We start from the raw sequence: 22,538 nt of genomic DNA on the forward strand, positions 1-22,538 counted from the left end.
TGTATTATTGTACTGTCATAATAAATAGATTTTTATGTAGTAGACAATTAGCACAATGGCTTCATTGAAATAACACTGCCAAAATCCTTTCCCTTTGCTTTTTCTTGTGCTAGTATTTTAGCTTGAGTTGACATGGAAGTGTGTTGGCCTGACATTTATGTTGAGTGGCGAATTGCAATTTTAGACTTTTTGGGGACTCAGATATTTGATGCTGGTAAACTCTTTTCTTAGTGGTAGATTGCATATAAAAAAGACACAAGTGATTATCAAAGAAGATCAACAGAATGCTTCACCAAAGGGTACTACACCTGACCTTTAGTGGGTATGTTCACATTTCCTGCCCAAGTGATTTTGGAAACATACACCTGGTGCACTAAAGTGGTTTTGAACGCTCATTACAAAAGGTACTGTTATAAGGGACTGTTCTTTTTTATGAGATAGGGAGGTCAGTAGGTTTCGCAGGGGTCATTCCAGAACATTTGGATTGAAAGTAGAGCCAACTAAATTAAAATGGTCTGTTAGGAGAGGAAGGGTTTACCCCAACTAATTACTCTTAAGTGTCACACATTTGGGGTAACAAGGGGGGAGGGCAGGGAAAAATGTCTGATGAAAAGGGGTAGTCATCATATATTATAGCGACTATCCACCGGCCCACCACATAAAAATTGACAGTCCCTGATATTTTCAATAACCATTTGCCTTAAAAAATAGATTTCTGTGTCTAAGCAATTTGGCAGTTATTGCACTTCCATTGAAACCTTTTATACTTGAAAACTTTGTCAGGAATTTTTTGGCAGGCTTGATGGAACCACTTCTTGCAATTGGTGCATTCTGCCATCTGGTCTTTGGTTGGATTGTATGGAAGGCAGCTGTCACAGTACACTGGCATGGAAACAGTCTCTTCGTAGCCTGCGCTTGATTTTTCCTCAAAGGGGAATATACCGATGTATCCATTTTTAAGGGAATCTAAGAGATGTGCCCTTATTGCCTGCCTGTTGAACTTAAGTGATGTAGGGTCCATATTATAGCAGAGTGCTGTGGCAAATGCAATTGCAAAGACTCCACAGTCTGTCCCATTTGTTTGCTGGTCAACAGGAGGGACACAAATTTCAATGACATCACTGTCTTGGTTGAAAAGAAGGGCACCAATCTGCTCTCTGGTAAATGGCGCGATTCCACTGTACAGACTGTCATACAGTTTCACTTGGGTGTTGTGCCTGCATCCAGTATTACTGACACAGACCCAGTGCATACCACCAGTGTGTAGCACTTGAATGAAGTTGTTCCGTATCACTGGAAACTGTTTTGCTTTCCCAATTGTTGGAGACAGCAGTCCCTCGATATAAGGAAATTGGCGATGCAACAGTTCCTGGGCCATTTGTATTTGATTTTCTGTAAGCATTGCATTTTTTTAAAATTATGTCTGCATCTTCTTGATGCAATTTAAATGTAGGCCTTTGCATTTTAGCAATAGATGTTTGGTCCATCCTTGCCTGTTTCAAAAACTTGACTTCATCTTCAGCTTCTTCGGCTGCTTGCATTTTTCTTTTTTGGGCCTTCTTCTTTTTCAAGAAATTTCCTTTTCTTCTTTGTTGCATTTTTTGCATGAATGCATCTGCCTCACGCTTTCCACCCCTTTCTAGGAGATCCTCAGCCTGGTTGTATGTAATTTGTAGTTCCTGACAACACAGGGTAGTTAGAGCCTCTGGTAAAAGTACCTCCATTAAGTACTTTTCACTGACCTTTGGGAAGTTTTTTGCTATTAGATTTACCATGTGATATGTTTGATTTTCCTCAAAGTCCCCAAATGGCACATTGAACTTTAGATCTTCCCTTCCGATCATGTCTTTATCCCTGTCTGATACAATTCTTCCATGGAAAATTTCATGTCGCCAGCTTTCCTTGGTGACACTGAGTACTTCCGAAATGGGATCATTGATTACATTGTCAAAACAGGAAGTGATTTCCTTCTTTGAAATGTCCTGTATTTTTTTGTTTGGTTCAAAGGGCTGGTCTTTTGCCGGCTGCTGAGCCCCTGGCTGCTTAGTTAGTTTTGGCTGCCTTGAAATCGCTTGCTGATTAGGTGATGTTGGCTGGTTGGAAGGTGCTTGCTGATTATATGGTACTTTTTGTTGGGAGACCTTTAACCGTGGCATTGGTGCTGGTGGTTGGTGTGGTGTAGGCTGCTTGGATGGTGCTTGTTGGGATGACATTGACTGTTTACTGTGGCCGATTTGGTTGGCGGTAGCTGCTGGGATTGTGTTGGCTGCTGCAATGGTATTGCAGGCTGCTGAGATGTTACTGGCTGCTGTGAGTGCACCCATTGTTAATGTTGGGGTGTTGTCGCCTAATGCTGAGAAGAACTATGAGGCTGCTACAATGGTGGTTGTGTTGTCTGCTGAGCTGTGTATTGGACCCTGTACGCTTTGAGGTCTTTCATGTTTACTATCCTTCTTAGTTTCTCGCCACTTTTTCCACGTCTTCTGCACGTTCCCTTTTGTAAGTCAACCTCTTCTATGGTATATGGGCCAGTCCACTGGTCTTCCATTTTATGCCCCTTTTTGGTCTTTTGGAGCATATTGCGGCGTAGAACAGCATCACCATTCTGAAATGTGCACTGGAAGCCTCCTTTTCTTTTTGAGAACTCCTTTTGCTTTTCTTGTGCAGCTTCTATGTTTCCCTGCACTTTTGGGAAAAGTGCATCTCTTGTGGCTGTCATTTTTTGCACATGCTCCTGGAGGACATCCTCTGAGGTTAATTCCCTTGCCAGTTTTTCAATTTCGCCGTGTTCGACGTGCTCTACATACTTTTGGACTTCAAGAGGCAAACGTGGATGTCTACCATACATTAAATAGAATGAGCTGAACTTGGTGGTCTTTGATCTGTTGGTGTTGATTGCAAACAGAGCACCGTCCGTGTATTCGTCCCAATCCTCATCGTTGTCATCAGCAATCTTCCTAAGGGTACTGAACATAAGTGACAAGATTTAGAAGCAGTTAGTTTACATACATCATGAAGTAAAGAGTAAAAGAAACGTGCTCAAAATAGGATAAAATGAATGTTAGGGGGTAATTAGGTGATGTATTGCGCTAGCTTAGCTAAATGATGATTTAGGTACAATGTCAGGCCCCCTTTCATGTCACTGATATGATGTCAGAGTTATTTTTAGCCGTAAAATGATTGCAAAGCTCACTTCTTTATTGACTGGTTTGATCTCTCATCTAGGCCATTAGACTCCGGATGATATGCTGACGCGATCCTCTGGTGGACTGCAAATGTTGTCATGAGGTGCTCGCACACCTGCAACAGATACAATGCAGCAACGTTATGCAAGCCGCTACACCGATGTCTTTCAAAGGTTTCCTTTGTTTACAACGCTGACCTACCTGGTTAACGAATTTTCTACCCTGGGGCCCGTTTCTCAAAAGTCCCGAAACTTTACGGGGCGTTTTCGGGTGTCACAGTTCCCTTAGTATCTCAAGAACGGAGAGGATTTAATTCGCCAAACTTCACAGTTAGTTTTCTTTTTGTTGCCTTGAAAACATGTTAAAAGATTGGCTTTCTAAAACAAGTGGTTGGCAATTTCACAAATGGCTTTTCGGGCCCGAAAAGTTTTCGGGACTTTCGAGAAACGGGCCCCTGGTCTGAAATGATGTGAGCAGGGGATCCATGGCGACAATATGCTTTGTAAAGGCCCTTTGCAACGCTTACGGCACTCTTGTCTGGCAGAGGAATTGCCTCTACATACTTTCTGAAGTAATCCGTCATTGTCAGAAGATGGCGGTTTTCTTTAGCGGAAACCTTTCTGGCATCCACTAAATCAATACCGACTAGGCACCAAACTTTAGAAACCGTCTTCACGGGATGCAGCACGTCGTAACCTTTGCTTTCACTGGTATTACGTTGACACCGGTCACAATTTTGAATCTGTTAGTGTAATAGAGATCCTTTTATTACAACATCTATTAGAAGTAAAGAAAAGTCAGTGTTTTATAAATATTTTACCGTTATTGTTGTAATACCTTGTAATAACGTTTATTTGTTAGCAAAGCATAGCAAATAAAAGTATACAGAAATTTGGTTTTATCAACGGAGTTGATAATGTAAATTGGCCACCTTACAGAGATTCTAAAAGCTGACGTTTCGAGCGTTAGCCCTTCGTCAGAGTAAATCCAAAAATAAAAGTACCCGTTTATTAATAATAGAATCTCATTTTAAAGAAAGTTTGAATGACCTTAGCTTTAAAACCCGCGCTTAATGGAAGGATATCAGATTGCGTATTACGTCTCAGGCTATTTTTGTAACGTCTAATAGGCCTTTTGCAACTAACCATCACATGGTACAAAATCCGCCATGCTGGAGGGCAAGCTCATTATTATTCCCCCACTGGGACATTAAAACAAAGGCAAGTCAAGCTTGACTGGTTCAGGTCTCTATGTTTTAATGTCCCAGTGGGGGAATAATAATGAGCTTGCCCTCCAGCATGGCGGATTTTGTACCATGTGATCGTTAGTTGCAAAAGGCCTATTGTCGCGGTCAGAGAACAAAAACACATATAGCTGCGAACCGAAAATAAACGAAAAAACTCCTTTGAATTTCTTTCCCATTAAATAAATAAATCACTTTATTTAAGTGTCTGTATTCAGCACTAGTACTGGTGTGCTAATTGAGGACACTGAAAACAAACAAACAAATATAATAGACTGACAGTTGTTAAAAGTCCCGACTGGTAGGAGGCAGGCTGATTATTGTACATTCCCTACCAAGAAGTACTAAGCAAGAGGGAGCAAAAATACCCATTTTTAACAGTTGTGTTTCAAAAAAGCACCGCCCTCTGATCTGCGCCTCATTTGAGACGCAAGAAAGCACCGCGGCGCTTATTTGAGTAAATCCCAACATTAAAAAAATCCAAAATAGTAACTGTCATTGAAACTCTGGTGTTAAGATGCATGAATTGTGATAGACCGTGATGGCATAAAATGTCACGCGACACAAAAACGTTTGTACATTTTATTAAACTGACTTACCATTTCAACAGTCTCCTTGTAGTAAGAGGGCCAGTAGTAGCTCTCCTTTATTTTCTGCATGGTGTTGTCCCGCCCGGCGTGGCCGGCAAAAGGTGAAGAGTGACACTCTTCGAAAACTCTTGCCTTTTCCTGCTCTGGAATGACCATGCGTTTAAAGGTTGACCCATCGTTACTCCGGTCGACGTAGAAAAGCGAGCCTGATTGTACATCAAACGTGAACTGTTTCGAAAGTCTCCTAACACTCCTTTTTCCGGCTTGCTTGCGCCCTCTGGATACTCTTTATCTCTCAAATAATGAACAAGATTGGAATATTTTGTGGCATCCATCTTAACAATTTTCGTTAAATGCGAATTTCCCGCGAAAATAGGTCACGTGTATACAAGGCCCAACGTCCTATTCGGGCGTTTTTTAATAGAGGATTTTCTGTGGATAGGAGCGTTGCGTTACAACAGTTAAAACGACGTAGCATATATGTGTTGCTATCCACGGCTGATGGACTAATTCGTTGTATTTGAAAAAGGGATCCTAGTTCTATAAATATGCGCCTATAGGTGCTGAATTGAAATATTTTTGATTGAATTCGAAATTGTGTATTGATTCGAAGAAGTGTCTAGCCAGACGACAGCGCTCACAGGCAAGGAAAAACCAATATTACTACGATCACCGTTCAGTGATATGTGTATCCCAACGTATCACAAAACGTTTGCTTGGCACTGCACCCATGAGTGCTATTTTGAAATATTTTATTGACTCGAAATTGCACTAGGCTAGACAGGCCGTGATACACATATCACTACAATCACCGTTCAGTTACATGATATATCTGACCACATCAGGGTATACTCATATCACAGAACAGCGATCGCAGTGATATCTGTCGTCTATTCATTTAGAAACAATAATATACTTACTAGCCATATATAAGCTTAGCTAGTACTTTGCTGGACAGCGTTTGCTTTACCAGGGGATACACATATCACTGACTACGATTACCGTGATATGCGTACCCCCGAGATATGTTGGGGATACACATATCACTGAACTGGCAATCTCAGTGATATGTGTATTCCCTGGCTAGCGCAGTGTCGTCTGTCTCGTTTTTAGTTGTCAGTGATAATTGGGAATCAATAATACTTGCTGTCAGTTGATGGAGCCAGAAAAAAAAGCTAGTAGCTAGTAATTTGCTAGACAGGCGACAACGCCGATAGGCCTGGGGATACATATATCACTACGATTGCGGTAACCAGCGATGCTTGCTTGATGCTTGAGTGAGGGTCCAGCACTTGGCTAAGTAGCCTGACTTCTGGCTGTTATACACAATTGTGGTCTCATTCACACAGAAGTTTATCCCCAGGATATATTTTTGTTTTAATGACAATTTCGATTCCTTTATATTTCCAGTGGATCGTTTGATGTTTGCTACTGGCCCACAAGAGTATTATCAGCCAAAGCATGAAATCCATTTGGTTTTATTTACACGGACATGTCGGACTCACGAGTCGTGTCTTTACAGTTCTGATTGTGGAAGATGGTTCAGTTGCAAATAAATGGTTTCTAGTGTTGGTACCTTGAAAAAATCATGTCTGATATGTGCTCACCGATCACAAGTTAGCCGTAATTATTTATTTTTTGGAGGGGAAGTGGGTGGGGGATACACATATCACTGGCCGCCATATTGGAGGGGGTACACATATCACTAGTGATATGTGTGCGGGTATACACATATCACGGGGGTACACATATTATCACTGCGACACCGGTATTCAATTACCGCCCTCTTAGCATGAAATCGAGGCTATGTGTGGTGATTGTTGATAAACAGGGCTGAATAACGTCTGTGCATGTGCAAGCTGTCATGACAACAGTGATCAAATTTCGGCGCGAAGGTGATATGTTGTTCTTTCGTCTTGATGAACGTAGGCAAGAGAAAGAAAGGAAGATGATTCCTTTCGTTTTCGACTCAAAAAGGGAATGCTTTTTTTCTCAACTTTCACAAGTAATATTTTGAAGACTTCATGATCTGCATCGAATATTTTCTTCTAGGAAGTGCCGGTGACTATGACCTTTCTTTCAACGCATTTTATGTTTCTTTGACGCATTGATTTCAAACGCCACGAAGCGAAGCCAAAGAAGCTATGTGCTACCTTAGTATCTACGTCGTTTTCGATCCTCTGCTTGGGTGAAATGATGTTTGGGGACATTGATGGTGATATGAATTGTATTGAAAAAATACTGAAAAAGGTAAGTATATACCAGAACTTAAGTTAAATATTTTTTCAAAGAAAACCCACTGTTTGTGTGGTCAGCGTATACTTTTGAACACGCTGCTGTCGTATAGAATAACGAATTACTCTAAATTTCACTCTCCTTTGGCCGGCTTCTTGTATTCCTGAGCCTGTTCTTCGAATCGTTTCACATGAGCTTCCTTCTAAAAGCAAGCTGTAACTGACGAGTCGTTGCGATCGAAAAAAGCTCGGAAAGTCAACTTCAAAGTGCTTGTTTACATAAGTTTACAGTTTTATGAAGTGTACCAGATTGTACATACAGTAATTATCCTGGTGAAAACACCAAGTCTTAACGACTTCGGCAGGCACAAAACGCAGGTCACAGGTCACGGGTCATTATATATTTAAGGTAATTCCCTTGAAATTGTTCTACTATCAAACTTTTTTGGAAACTTGGCATAATTAACATTCATGATATGAACATTGAAAAAAATGGGGTCACCGTGCTTATTTACGCGTCAGCAGGCTCTTAAAATGGGGCATTTTTACTGTGTTCGCGTTAAAAATTCGAATCACCTTCATACAGAATTAAGTCTTGGTTACTTCAAAGACACAATGTTATTTTAAAAATAAAGCTTCTTTTATTTACATAAGCAGTAATGCTTCATTTACGCCGACTTTGATTCCCTGGTTGTGGGACAGTTCCGTGGTTAGGTTGAAGTCCTCGCCTTGGGTAAAACACCCCAGTACGGAACTGTTTTTCAAAAAAAATTCCTGTTCTACTATCAAACGTTTTTTCTTCTTCAAATATGTTCTTTATTAGACTGCTCTTAGCACTGAAATACCTGAAAAAAAAAAAAAAATCGGGGCTCACCGTGCTCGTTTGAGAGAAAAGGAGCATTTATTTCGCTATCGGGTTTAGTTTGAGCGTAATCTCTTACGTTTTGTATGCGCACATGCTCATGTGCGCGCGCTAATGACGCAAAAATCCTGCGCAGTAGGGATGCGCAATGCAATACTAAGGAATTACCTTAACCTATACAGAAAGTATCCTAAACATTCATAAAAATTAACCTTAGGCCTAATTAGGCCTAAAGAAAAGTTTCCTAAACATTCATAAAAGCTAATTTTAGGCCTAATTAGGCCTAAAAAGGAGTTTTTAAGGCTAAGGTTAGCTTTTATGAATGTTTGGGACACTTTCTTTATAAGTAAAACAATGACCTGGGACCTGTGCCCTGTGACCTGCGTTTTGTACCTGCCGTAACGACTTTTACACGTAAAAGCTTACATTTAAGTCGGTTTGCTAAAAGAAATTTAGATTATGAAGTGTATCATCACCACCTTCATCAACAATTTGCTGAAGTATCTTTAAAACATTTTTGTACATACAAAGCTTTAAAAATGTGCTGTTAAAAACGCACGTTATCAACCAAACGAACTTTTATGATCAAATGTGTCACTATGTGTGACACAAGTCACATTCTTTTAGAAAATCCTCTCACAGATGTTATATTTGTTTAACTCCAGATGGTCAGTTTTAATCTTATTTGTTTTCTCTTCAACTAAATCTAACACTTGTTACTGTCGCTAAGTTATGAGGGATGCTGTTGAAAGTTTTGAACCATAGAAGGAATTCAAAAGCTGCATCAGCTGGGGCTATCGCCAAAAATGCTCCACTGGTACCGTGGAAGTGACTGTCGAAAACAGTTATCCCATTCTGGGTGGGAATAACGGCCACAGTCTTGTAGCTGATGATGTAAATGCAAGCTGTTCTTCCCCTTTGATCTTACCTTTGACTTCTCGATGTAGACTGACATTGGTTTTCTTTATTACAGGAATGTGTGGATGTATGTCTGCTATTGAAGAGGCCACATGTGGCAGCTTGGTCTTTTGCAGGTCAGTTGGAACTTTTCTTTTGTGGATGTTGTGGTAATCATTAAGAAAGTTGATCATCAAGCAGTCAAGCTGAAAAATGCATGAATTCACAGTTTTGTTACTGATCTTAAATAGTGTCCTGTATTTAACTACACATCTACAGTCACTGTATGAATCTACTTGCATTAATAATAACAATTATTAATTATAGATATGTTTAAGGGAATTATGTTAAAACTATCTGGTGTTATTTTGTTGATAATTATTATTCACTTACATTAAGAACTTCTTGTAACTGTTTGGAGCATTGCTCAGAGTGTGTTTTAGCCATGCCTTTCATCAGGTTTTGTACTGTTCTAGGGTTGACTGAAAAGCCAAGGATCAAGGACTGGTCCAGGAGACAATCCCTGTAAGGATAGTCCAGTAAGTGACGAGTATATTTAAACCACTGTCATTTTGAAGCTGGCATGTCTTCTGTGACTTGTACATTCATTTCATTTTTTTCACAGCAGTTTTTCATGACACTGTCATGATTTTTATTTTTCAGATTCATTACATTAAGTTGTCGTTTTGCAACTCTAAGATATGTTTAAATGCATGTACTTTGTACTTCACAGGTTTTCTTCAATTCCCTAAATAACAAATTTCCAACTACAAACCTAAAATATGAAAGAAAACTGAATCAGGGACAATGTTCTTTGCCTTTGTAGGGATTCCCTGTCTGGTGATATTCTGCTGTCATTTCTTGTAATGGATCTTAAAAGAAGATCAAACAGCCCAGGGGCTTTTCCTCGCAAAATTCCCTCATCATAACTGGATCATACAGGTGCTTGAGGTTTGCTGTCATAGGATCTGGCTCTGAGTGACCAGCTGGTCAAAGGTGATGCCTGCAAAACAAACAAAGGTAATAGTTATTTTGTGTACAAAATATGCTTAAATATCTATCTCTCACCTCAAATATTTCCAAATCGTGCTTGTTAATTTGAGCTCTAAAAACAAAATTGTTGCAAGTTAGGAGGGAACATATTTTCAGACTGCCAAAAAGTATGTTTGCGAATAGAATTTACAGAATTTTTCATTTTGCTGTGCCTTGCTTTAGTTTAAGTCACTCGCTGTTTTCCTTTACAGCTTAGTATGAGCCTGGCCATTTTGTAAAGCAAAATGCATCAATTTTATACGAAAATTGTGCTTGGTAGTGTACCTGAAGATGAATGTGTACTTTCCTTGTTTTCCAGGGCTGTCTCAAGTTGATTGGAATTCTTTGAAGAAGTGTCCTACGAAGATACACACCAAGACCATTATTCCTGTGCCTTTTTCATGATTTTTACACTGTTTGATATGAATAAAATTGTGTTTTTTTATTCAACTATACCTGTTTATTGTTGGGCGAATGTGTTCTGGTTGAGGTGGAGGTAGTGCTCTTAGTCTGTTTCTGAAATAAGAGAAGTTTCGTAGCCAAACAATGTTATTGACTGGTTTGATTAATAATTAAATTTTATATAGCGCTAATTGTATAAAATATTCATAAGCACTTTACATTTTAAAATATAAAATTATAAAAAGTAGCATAACAATAAAAAAGGTAATAAAAAAAGCAGTACAAAGGTTTAATTTTGTTTTACGTAACACCAAATAACAGGCCTTCTGACAGGGTGCGATTTAAAAATGCAAATTATGCGATTTTTTCAGGGCAGATTGTGCGATTAGAAAGGCCAATTATGCGATAAATAATGTAAATTATGCGATTTTTTTCTCAGCAATTTTGAGCTTATTTTATAAGGTTTCAGCTTAAGAAAAACACTTTTTTACTTCCCTAAAGACATTTTGAACACAAAGGAACAGTAATTATGTATCTCGATCGACATTAGTTGGGATAAATAGAAAAAATGAGGTCTTCTGCACTACCGGTGCACCACATTAAAAGTTGAAAGGATACAGCTAACATGCCAAATGAATGATCAAGGTGCTCGTCAACCACGAACTTCCGAAGATGGTCAATCACAATAGGGCCATACCCCCATTTATACGAGAGAAAATAAGCCGCGGCTTTCTCTGGCCGCGGCTTACAGAAGACTCGAATGTTCCCCCCCGTATAAATGGTACAAAATCTACGTTCGCGTCTTTTTCAAGCCACGGCTTTAATTGACCTGGGAATATATATTCGTATAAATAGTTCCTTTTGCGTATTTTGTACACCGTGGCCAGAGTAAGCCGCGGCTTATTTTCTCTGGAAGAAAAGGCCCTAATATTGCACGACGAGAAAAACATCAGTCCATCGTCCACGTGGAGCGTACCTGTGAGGTACTTTCTTGCTGGATTGTGAGCTGTCAGATCGGGCGGATTGTGGGAACGTCCTTCTTCGTCGAAGAAAAAGCGAGCGTTTTCACTACAAACTTATCCATAAGTAAGTTTTTATCAGTTTTCAACGAAAGAAACTACATTTTGCCGAAAAACTTACAACTTCGCTTATTTTTCACAAATCTCTTCAAAAAGAGAAGGCAACTGTGTCATTTCAGTGGTGTGTATATAAGGGCGTGTTTGTGTTGCACCAATAGAAGGAGACTCGTACCAGGTCCCCGACATGAAAAATAAAGCCTTGAACTTCGAATGTTTACGAAATCGAAGGTGACAAGATTTTTTAGCCTTTTTCCAAGATAAATCATCTTAAAAATGGCGTATTTATGCAGGAATTTCTAAGAAACGTCTTGATTTATGTTTCATTTTATGAATTTTGTGCGTCCTTTTGTGAATTATGCGATTTTTCGTGAATTGTGCGATCGGATGCGATTTGAGGTCCATTGTGCGAAATCGCACCATCGCGTAATATCAGAAGGCCTGAAATAAATAAATCAAATGTGTTTTTGTTTTTATTTTTAATTTATTTATCTATTACATATATATTTTATGTAATAATTTTCACATTCCCTTAGTATTGAAGACTTACTTTTGTGGATAAAAAGAAAATGAGGAAGAGAATAAACATTTGTACACTGACCTTTGGAGGAATGTAATCAGACTCCTTTGATAAGGCATTGTCTGCTATCGTAGCGCATTTATTACACCAGCGTATCCCTGGCCGATAATTCTGGGTGTTAGCCCCTAACCTGTCAAATAGATGGTAAAATCTCTTTGGGATGCTTCTTTTAGACAGCTGCGTGGAGTGTGCAAGAAATGAAGAGGAACAAACTCATCTCTCCGATGGACGATCGATAAGTTGTTCCCGCACTTTTTTGACCTTTTGTACATACTTTAAACACTTTTGTACAAAACTGTGTTGAAAGACCAATTTTCGACGGACCTCTTCTGAAACCATCAAGCTCCCGTTTTCAGTTAAACGCTCCTTTTTTACAAAACACCAGGGTCTACACGAGAATTTTTGAAAACACCGCCATTTTCATAAGGGTTGTTGTGGTACTTAGGCGCAATCACTCCATTCTCGTCACCAGAGCTCTGGGGTCGAGATTGCACTCACTCGCGCCATGACAGCTTGCACATGTGCAGACGTTATTCAGCCCTGTTTTGTTTATATTATCCACGCAGTGTACAATAATAATAATAATTATTATTATTATTATTATTATTATTATTATTATTATTATTATTATTATTATTATATTAAACTGCTAAAAATGTATCAGTTTGTTCAAAACAAACTGGTATTAATACATGAGCAAATAAATATAAATATTACTGAACACAAAAATGATAATTATTTTATTGCAGTATATCCACGAGAATGACTCTTCACTTGCAATGTCTAAATAATAAGGATATATAAAATCAAAAATATGTAAAAATAATACAAATATATAAAAAAAAAACAGAAACTACATGCGATCTTTCTTAGCTTACGCTAATAAAAAATTAAAAGTATGTTTTACAAGCTGATTATGGTCTTTACAGTTTGTGATGGTAATGGGAAGTTTATTAAAACTTGACGCTACTTGATCTTGAAAAGTGTTTGGTATCAAGGATATCTCCAGCAATGTTTCTGCACTTGATCTCAGAGTTCTTTCATGCTTAAACCTTTTAACATCAAAGTACTTAAACCACTTTGGATCCAGTGCAGTGCTTTGTGTGCGATCTTCAGAGTATGTCATTCGCCGGAATTGTTGCTACACAGGTAACTAGTGCGGCCCAGTAGTTAAGGCGCTTGCCTGGAGATCCGGAGATCCCGGGTTCAAGACCCACTCTGACCACTCGTTGAATTTGATCCTGATAGTCCCTGGTTGAACTCCCCAGCTGTACTTTTTAATAGCCAACTGGTTTGCCTCCGGCCAGTTGAGATTCTTAACAGTTGTTGTTGTTGTTGTTGTTGTTGTTATTCTGTTCCGTCATTTCGTTGTGTTTAATTAGGTATGTATTGTATTGTAATAATAATAATAATTGGCAGTGCTAATCACCCTTTACTTGCAGTATTGAGGACTGAATTACGAAGGGCGCGGCTCACGATATCGGGCTGAAAGCATACAAAGGCGCCTCTGGCTGCCGCTATACAGTCCATGTTGATGTCGCAGCACAGTACCACAGCTAGATGTTAATTAGCTGTGAGTCGATTTTGATGAGGGAGAAAACCGGAGTACCCGGAGAAAAACCCTCGAGTCAGGTTGAGATCGACTAAAACTCAGCCTACATGCAAGCCGGGGCGAGAGTTGAACCCCGGCTAGCAGTGGTGGGAGGCTCGATAGATAACCACTATGACACCCTGACACCCTTTATATTTGATGACATCATCCGTGGACACATATCTTCCAAAAACAAAACTGGCAGCCGTTTTGTGTACTTTCTCCATGCTTTTGACTAGACCCAAAGGAATTGGATAGAGTACACAATCATTATAAAACAACCTAGATAAAACACAAGACTGTACTACGATTTTACGAATGTTCAATGGTAGTGTGTTTTTGAGTTTCCTCAGGGTAGCTAGAGTTGCATAGTAGGAGCAGGAAAGATGCTTAACGTGCTCATCCCATTTAAGGTGCTGATCAATAAAAGTTCCAAGCAGTTTTTGTGTATACAGTCAATATATCACTGTTGACTCTGAGATCTACATCTGCTTTATCCAAGGAATGTGCTACTGCTAACTGTCCCCTTCGTTTGACTACGGTTTAGGACCAGGGTTAGCTTCCCTTGACCATTTATCGAGCTTCTCAATACTTGTACTCAGCAAGGAAACGCCGTCTTTTATGTTAGTTGGCTTAAAACGTACATAGAAGGTGGTATCGTCACCATACTGACGACACGGTTAAATCGCTTGATTGTCCTATGCATGCTTGGGGTCAGACACATATATATTAAAAATAACAGTCCCTATTATCGATCCCTGACGTACGCCAAAATAAACCATAGACATCTCAGATCGTTTGTCATCTATTTGCACAAAGTGTTTCCTGTTAGTAAGATAGTTGACTGTCCAGTGAAGAAATAATTTGGAGAATCCGAGAGAATTTATCTTTCCCAAAACAGTTGTAAACTTTATAGTCTCAAATGCTTTCGAGTAGTCAGCCAGAACTACGAGGGTTACCTCACCACGCTTCATTGCTTTCGCTATATCATTTCGTTTTCCAAGTAAAACTGTTGCTGTGGAGTGTCCTTTCCTGTAACCATATATATTGTTCTTAAACAATGTCCTTATATCAATATATTCAATCACTTGATGGTGGACAAGACGTTCAAATATCTTGAGCAGGGCTGGCAGGATTGATATTGTTCGCAGATCTTGTTCATGAAGAGGGTTGTCAATTTTAGGACTCGGTGTTTTCTGGGCCACTTTCCAAGCTGTTGGAAAATTTGATTGGAACGTTAAACGAGACTTATGTGTAAGTTGAAGTTTGACTTGAATTCAGTCTCATAAAGAGTAGTAACCGAAGGTGTCTGACATAAAGAACGAACCTAGTCTGTTGGGAGTGACGTCACAATCATAGTTTCAAATTCTCCTCCTCATAGTGGAGCAACAATAAAACACAGAAAGTAATTCCATAAAGAGAAAGAGTAACCAAGGCCTGAGAGCTCGAAACAAGCATAAGGAGGGAGAGGTGAACATGTCAGACACCTTCGGTTACTACTCTTTATGAGATAGAATTCAAGTCAAACTTCAACTTACAGGAAAGTCTCGTTTAACTTTCCAATTCTATCTCATAAACCGTAACCTCCGGTACTGACATAAAGCTTTCAAAGCGTGTGAGGACACTATGAGGAGCCCAAAACACCAACCAGACTCCAAGATTACAATTACAACGTCCTAAAATTTAATCCATTTTATTTAACTGCACCTTACGTCTAGAATACCAAAGACGTCTAAACAACCAATAAACAAAGTTAAGTTATAGCTCGAAACGCTCCAAACAGTGTTAGCATTGCTGATATGATTACCAAGAAACAAACACACACTCATCTTGAAACTTTTCAGATAACTAGCGCTTATATTAGGTCGTAGCAAAGTATTGTTGCTAACGCTAATAACATGGCTAGTATTAACGCGAGTTCCCTTAATTAAGGCCACTGCGAATCTCCCAAATTGCAGCCCTTGCTGCACATCCCAAATACCATAATATCTATTTGAGGGTGACTTACTCCCAAAGGCACCCTCCAAGAAACGATGAACAACTGGATGTTGGCCAACTTAGGTATTCTTAGCGCTAATCAAACGAGACAAAGCTGATCTAGCAGTGATCAGTGCCGAATGGCATAGAGGGGAACTCAGTATAGGGGAGTTATCTGTTTACAAACATTGCTCTTGTTATTCAAATGTGCCAACCGCAGGAACAAAAGACCCTTTGTTTCGACCGCCAATGAGGATATGGTTGGCACATTAATGACAGTAGGTGACGTCAACGATATCTTCTCTAGATATGTACAATTACAAGAAATTAAGCTGACGTCATAGGGTCACCGAACCGGAACTGCCTTTGTTTTTTGACCTAATTCGCGGGAAGGGCTAGTCTAAAAATAAGCCTACTTGTGAAAACGCCGTTTCACAGACGCTGTATGGAAGTTGCACGCTCCAGATGGGCTCCTGCCTTGGTAAAAATCCCCGGGGAAGACAGAAGTCAAACTCGTGAGTAAGGACTTCGATTGATAGAGCTGCCTATGAAAAGAAAGGTTTAAGGAATTTCCTGTGCTCTAAGTCAACGGGACAAGCATAATAGGCACGTTTTACAAAAACTAAGACGGGCAAATAAGGTCCCCGGGGGGTAAACAAAAATGAGGACTGCGTTGACTGTATCCAACTTAAACGCCGAAAGCGAAAAGCTGCATTGCAGTTCTTAAAATGAAAAATCTATCTGTGCGAACCATCCACCCAATTTGGTAAAATAGGGGCCAAGCATTCCCCTAGTTCATGCAGTGACCTCGGATCACACCAAGTTTCTCTAGCTTGAGAAAACTGCTAATGAACATTGACAATGCGTAGCTGGAGAAAAACTATACAAAAATTTGGTTTTATCAACGGAGTTGATAATGTAAATTGGCCACCGTACAGAGATTCTAAAAGCTGACGTTTCGAGCGTTAGCCCTTCGTCAGAGCGAATCGAGGGATTATGGGTTACGTGTAGTTTTTATAGTAGAGTAGGAGCTACGCTATTGGTGGTAACATGGCAACGTGAAAAATAGGAAGATATTAGTTAAATGAAAAGCGTTCGTTAATACCGTGAGGATTAAGGGTGCCGATTTGAAAGATGAATCTTTGTTCCAGATTCTTGCGGCTTTCCGTCGTACCTAGATGTAGGGAAAGGCCGCAGATAGCCATGTGTTTTTTGGAGTGGTTAGGCAGATTAAAATGGCGAGCGACTGGCTTGGATGCATCCTTGTCATTCTTCTCAACATCGCGAAGGTGTTCGCGGAATCGGTCACCTAGTCGTCTACCTGTCTCACCAATGTATAATTTATTACATAACGTACAGGTTATGCAATAAATGACATTTGCGGAGGTACATGTGAAACGATCGGTGATCGTAACAGATCGCTTAGGTCCCGATATCTTGCTAGTGTTAACAATGAAAAGACAAGTTTTGCATCGTGAGCGCGCGCATTTGAAAGTGCCGGGTTGCTCGTTAGTTTTGAGCGCGCTTCTAACTAAAAAGTTGCCTACGTTTTTGTCGCGTTTGAATGAAATAAGTGGAGGTTGCGAAAAGATTCTACCAGTCTCGGGATCATTTTGGAGGAATTTAAAATGACTAAGCATTATGCTTTTGACTGCGTGATTATGCGGATGGAAAGTGAGGGTGAATGGAATTCTGTCATTCTTATCTTTTTGTGACGTTTGTAGTGCTGACTGTCGATCAAATTGTTGGGCGCGATGATGGCCCGCTTTGACCACAGAGACAGGATAGCCACGTTTTTCGAAGAACTGGCACATCTCCTCTGATTTGCTGGAAAAATCGTAGTCATCACTACATAGACGTCGAAGTCTAAGAAATTGAGAATAAGGGATGGAGTTCTTGACATGTGACGGATGTGACGATGAATACAACAAATAACTGTGAGAATCAGTAGGTTTGTAGTGCACACTAGTACATAGCACGTTGCCTCTAATAGAAACTTTGATATCTAGAAAAGCCAATGAAGTTTCCGAAATTTCCCAGGTATATTTAAGAGCCGGATGAAAAGAGTTGACGGAGGTTATAAATTGATCGAGTTCTTCTCTGCTGGATGAAATAGCGCCGATGCAGTTGTCGATGTAGCGGCCGTACAGTTCAGGTTTGGGGCCGTTGTACTCATTAAAAAATTGGTGTTCAACATATCCTACAAAAAGATTAGCATAGCTAGGTCCCATTCTTGTGCCCATCGCTACACCATTAATTTGTTTGTAATAGTTGCCGGCGAATGAAAAACAGTTAAGCGTTAAAACTAGTTCGGCAAGGCGGAGGAGCGTGTATAGACATTACATCTCTATACACAGTCATTCCTAATAGCGAAGGTCTTCAAGCACTTAAACACTTATTCGATCAACGCACTAGTACTGTCAAAGAACCTAGCTCCGAAACGCTCCTCCGCCTTGCCGAACTAGTTTTAACGCTTAACTGTTTTTCATTCGCCGGCAACTATTACAAACAAATTAATGGTGTAGCGATGGGCACAAGAATGGGACCTAGCTATGCTAATCTTTTTGTAGGATATGTTGAACACCAATTTTTTGATCAGTACAACGGCGCTAAACCTGAACTGTACGGCCGCTACATCGGCAACTGCATCGGCGCTATTTCATCCAGCAGAGAAGAACTCGATCAATTTATAACCTCCGTCAACTCTTTTCATCCGGCTCTTAAATATACCTGGGAAATTTCGGAAACTTCATTGGCTTTTCTAGATATCAAAGTTTCTATTAGAGGCAACATGCTATGTACTAGTGTGCACTACAAACCTACTGATTCTCACAGTTATTTGTTGTATTCATCGTCACATCCGTCACATGTCAAGAACTCCATCCCATATTCTCAATTTCTTAGACTTCGACGTCTATGTAGTGATGACTCCGATTTTTCCAGCAAATCAGAGGAGATGTGCCAGTTCTTCGAAAAACGTGGCTATCCTGTCTCTGTGGTCAAAGCGGGCCATCATCGCGCCCAACAATTTGATCGACAGTCATCACTACAAACGTCACAAAAAGATAAGAATGACAGAATTCCATTCACCCTCACTTTCCATCCGCATAATCACGCAGTCAAAAGCATCATTCTTAGTCATTTTAAATTCCTCCAAAATGATCCCGAGACTGGTAGAATCTTTTCGCAACCTTCACTTATTTCATTCAAACGCGACAAAAACGTAGGCAACTTTTTAATTAGAAGCGCGCTCAAAACTAACGAGCAACCCGGCACTTTCAAATGCGCGCGCTCACGATGCAAAACTTGTCTTTTCATTGTTAACACTAGCAAGATATCGGGACCTAAGCGATCTGTTACGATGACCGATCGTTTCACATGTACCTCCGCAAATGTCATTTATTGCATAACCTGTACGTTATGTAATGAATTATACATTGGTGAGACAGGTAGACGACTAGGTGACCGATTCCGCGAACACCTTCGCGATGTTGAGAAGAATGACAAGGATGCATCCAAGCCAGTCGCTCGCCATTTTAATCTGCCTAACCACTCCAAAAAACTCATGGCTATCTGCGGCCTTTCCCTACATCTAGGTACGACGGAAAGCCGCAAGAATCTGGAACAAAGATTCATCTTTCAAATCGGCACCCTTAATCCTCACGGTATTAACGAACGCTTTTCATTTAACTAATATATTCCTATTTTTCACGTTGCCATGTTACCACCAATAGCGTAGCTCCTACTCTACTATAAAAACTACACGTAACCCATAATCCCTCGATTCGCTCTGACGAAGGGCTAACGCTCGAAACGTCAGCTTTTAGAATCTCTGTACGGTGGCCAATTTACATTATCAACTCCGTTGATAAAACCAAAATTTTGTATACTACTTCCCCACCGACGCAGCACCACAGTTTCTTTAGAAACTACCCCTTCATTCATTTTGAGAAAAACTATGCTCGGAAGGATCATTTGTAAATTTTATGTGCCAACGTTCTACAGAGTCCAAGATTTCTGGATCTGAGGTGACCTTCACCCACTCAGAAAAGCAATTTTCAGTCTGTCCCACCAGTAAGGGTACCTGGTTGCGAAACAAACTGTAGACTTCCTCATCTGGACATACATATCAAAAATTGTTAGTTTCCTCGGGAAAGGACCTCGGCCTGTCTGGCTGGACCACAATCCAGAAAGGCTGGACAGATGGGGAGGTAACATAACGCCATTGGGTACCACGACCTCTGAAGCACCTACCCCTATACCTTTCCGGAAAACTACCTCAAGCAGAATAAGGGTTAAACCTTGGTCTGCCTTGAGGATGGATACTTGCAAAGCTCCTAATTAATAGTGAACTTTATTTAAGTGACCAATTCTCCAGCACCAGGGAACCAATTGGGAACAGTCACTGTGCATATAGTAATAAACTCGTACTAACTGAAAACAAACGTAGTTGTAGTTCTTGTAAATTCTGCTATTATTCTAACTCTCTTGCCGTTTCTCCGCCAAATAGAAACTCATCAGCCTGACTGGAAGAACTGATGAGCCCCAGGCAAATTCATTGTAAAATGAAGTTTCACGGCATCCTTACACCTCTGATTCTACTCATAGGTAGCAGTCATAGCCAAAGCAAGACCATCTAAACATGAAGTTAAAACTTCCTTAGGGGCTAGAGTTAAAGCAACGAATCTGCAACTTCCGATTGGCTATAAATGGAGGCTAACAATACAACTTGTGTGGATTAAAAACTTGGCACAATAAGCTTAACCACGGATTTTAATCCAGAAACTATGTTCACACATTGGTATGAATATCTTGACATTCTTTGGTGTGAAGTGCCATTTTGTTCCTGTCGGATTACCTACAGACATAATTTTATCGCAATCTCTGCCATCATTTCCAATGCCTTTAGGACCCTTGACAGCAGTGACATGAAACAACTAGCTGCTACAGTCCCGCACTTCTGTCTACTGAAAGTCAAAGCGCTTGATAAGGGTACCTCAACGGTACCTCACTCTCTCGAACTGCGAGAGCTTCAAAATCTTCACAATAACAAGAGATGGACTGTTACAACTCATAGTCTCTCGACCGTTATCACCATCGACTTCGTCAGCCTGACAGGCATAACTAGTATCAAATTGATAGGCAGCGTCAGTCGGAAAAACTGCCAATGAGATGTAGCTGGAACTAGTTCTTTTAGTCCATCTTTGTTGGACTCGACTGATCGAGAGCTTACCCGGATTCTCCACCAGCGTGTTGATGGAAATCTGGAAGAAAGACTCCTCAACACTCCACTTGTTTCACTACTTTATTTGGAGTTCTCGGGTCGATTTTACCGCTCTCGGTCAACTAGTTCTTGCTTAACTTTCCATTTGTTAGGTATACGGCTCCTTTTATATGTTCTTAGTCTGGCTGAACAATCAAGTGCCAATCACACGTCAAAATGGCGCCTGCGAGACGCACTACGCCTGCGCATCAGCACATTAACATATTTTTTCCACAACAAAGAAAATCGTCTGTCTCATAGGGATCTTACAGGTTTGTCAACATCAGGTTAGCACGAACGCAGTATGACAAGTTACAAAAATTACAAGAAACGAGTTACAATATCTAGAACCAAGTTACATAGTAAATTCCCAGAGAAACTGGCGATTTATGATTTTTACATAACGGAGTTAAATAATAGATAAGAGAAGGAAAGGACGCGCATAAGCGTCGCCTTTTCCATAAATTTATCTGGCATACGTGTTCCAGGAAGAACAGAACAATAATTACAATTACAGGTGTTATTTTTAATTACTTAGGAACATTAGAATATAGATTAAAAACACTTATTGAAAGAGAGTTACCCTAGCACTCAGACATATCTTCTTTTTTTCATCGACGTGTTTACAAGGCAGCTAGGGTTATGCCTGGCGCTAGGGTAACCCTGTCTGAGTGCTAGGGTTACCATAGCTCTAGGGTAACCCTAGCTGCCTTGTAATTGCTTTTCTAGGGACAACTCGTCTACCCGCGACAACTTTTTAGCGGTTTCCATTTCGTTTGCGATACTGGGGGTTACCAAGCACACAAAGTTGTCCCGGGTGGTAGGGTAATCCTACCTATGAAATTTTGCTTGTAAACCCGAGCTATCTTTGACCCTCTTGCTAGGGTAACCCTAGCAGTAGGGTTACCCTACCTGCTTGTAAATAGAACCTAAATCATTCAGGAGTCTTTTTACTAGCCAGCCGAATCCCCATTGAAGGCTTCCTTGATTTGATCGCTCGCAATACTTTTGAAAGGGCTAATAATTAATACGCAGGCATTGTTTTTTGTAGGAAATGTAGGAAATAAGGCTTTTTTCGAAACCAGCGGGAAGAACAGGGAGCAAATTTTCCCCTCGGACGAACTGTTTAAGTAATTGAAATTTGTTTTTCTTCTCTTAAGCCACCGCTAAATCCTTTATCGACAACGGAGCAAAATGCTCGATGTAACATTTCTTTAAAAGAAGATCTCTTCGCCATTTAGCCTGCGTGGTGAGCGATTTCAGCGAGCTAAACGAAAATCAGTCCGCCAAAAGCGAATAACTTTCTCTGAGTTATTCGCTTGCTACGGGGAATACATTATTTTGACATGAGGGACTGAGGTGTCAATCAAAAAATCCGAGCCCGCGCCAATCAGAGACCCTGTTCGTGGGCGAACGCAATCTCGTACCCAGAGTCCTCGGGCCTTTTGGTCAGCGGATGAGCGCCAGGCAAAATCCTAGGATAATGGACTCCATTTTCTCAGAAAACGTGGGTCCCGGTCTTGTTGCGCATGCTTGAGTTTAAACGAAAAACCCCGTTGAAGTCCTGAATTTTTCAGGCTTCTCTACGCAATTGCAAAAATTGAGC

General features: G+C 40.3%; 1 protein-coding gene and 1 long non-coding RNA gene across 3 annotated transcripts; one reads left to right on the forward strand and one right to left on the reverse strand.

Annotated features, from left to right (window-relative positions):
* Nucleotides 1-9,085: 9,085 nt before the first annotated feature.
* On the forward strand, nucleotides 9,086-10,453 carry LOC138005188 (uncharacterized). The gene is made up of 4 exons (XR_011123813.1): nucleotides 9,086-9,148; nucleotides 9,488-9,550; nucleotides 9,838-10,031; nucleotides 10,363-10,453. It is a non-coding gene; the product is annotated as an uncharacterized lncRNA (long non-coding RNA).
* LOC138005171 (uncharacterized) lies at nucleotides 9,890-12,507 on the reverse strand. Of its 2 annotated transcripts, XM_068851441.1 has the most exons (6): nucleotides 12,376-12,507; nucleotides 12,123-12,231; nucleotides 10,500-10,559; nucleotides 10,329-10,401; nucleotides 10,080-10,116; nucleotides 9,913-10,014 (listed from the first exon to the last, which is right to left on the reverse strand). In XM_068851441.1, the coding sequence occupies exons 1-6, from the start codon at nucleotides 12,438-12,440 to the stop codon at nucleotides 10,002-10,004; spliced, it is 357 nt and encodes a 118-aa protein (XP_068707542.1). In that variant the 5' UTR covers nucleotides 12,441-12,507; the 3' UTR covers nucleotides 9,913-10,001. The 2 variants fall into 2 exon arrangements, with proteins under 2 accessions (XP_068707545.1, XP_068707542.1); XM_068851444.1 differs by lacking the exon at nucleotides 10,080-10,116 and having other exon boundaries at nucleotides 9,890-10,014.
* Between the last annotated feature and the right edge of the window lie 10,031 nt (nucleotides 12,508-22,538).

Source organism: Montipora foliosa, chromosome 1, assembly GCF_036669935.1.
Source record: "Montipora foliosa isolate CH-2021 chromosome 1, ASM3666993v2, whole genome shotgun sequence".
NCBI classification, from domain to species: Eukaryota; Metazoa; Cnidaria; class Anthozoa; order Scleractinia; family Acroporidae; genus Montipora; species Montipora foliosa.

Excerpts from the sequence above, each read along its gene's own strand:
- LOC138005171 (XM_068851441.1), bottom strand. The coding sequence starts at position 12,440 with ATGGTTTCAGAAGAGGTCCGTCGAAAATTGGTCTTTCAACACAGTTTT. Across the intron at positions 10,560-12,122 it reads CTGATTACATTCCTCCAAAG|AAACAGACTAAGAGCACTAC; the intron begins GTCAGTGTACAA and ends CTCTTATTTCAG. Across the intron at positions 10,117-10,328 it reads AAGTACACATTCATCTTCAG|AGCTCAAATTAACAAGCACG; the intron begins GTACACTACCAA and ends TTTTGTTTTTAG.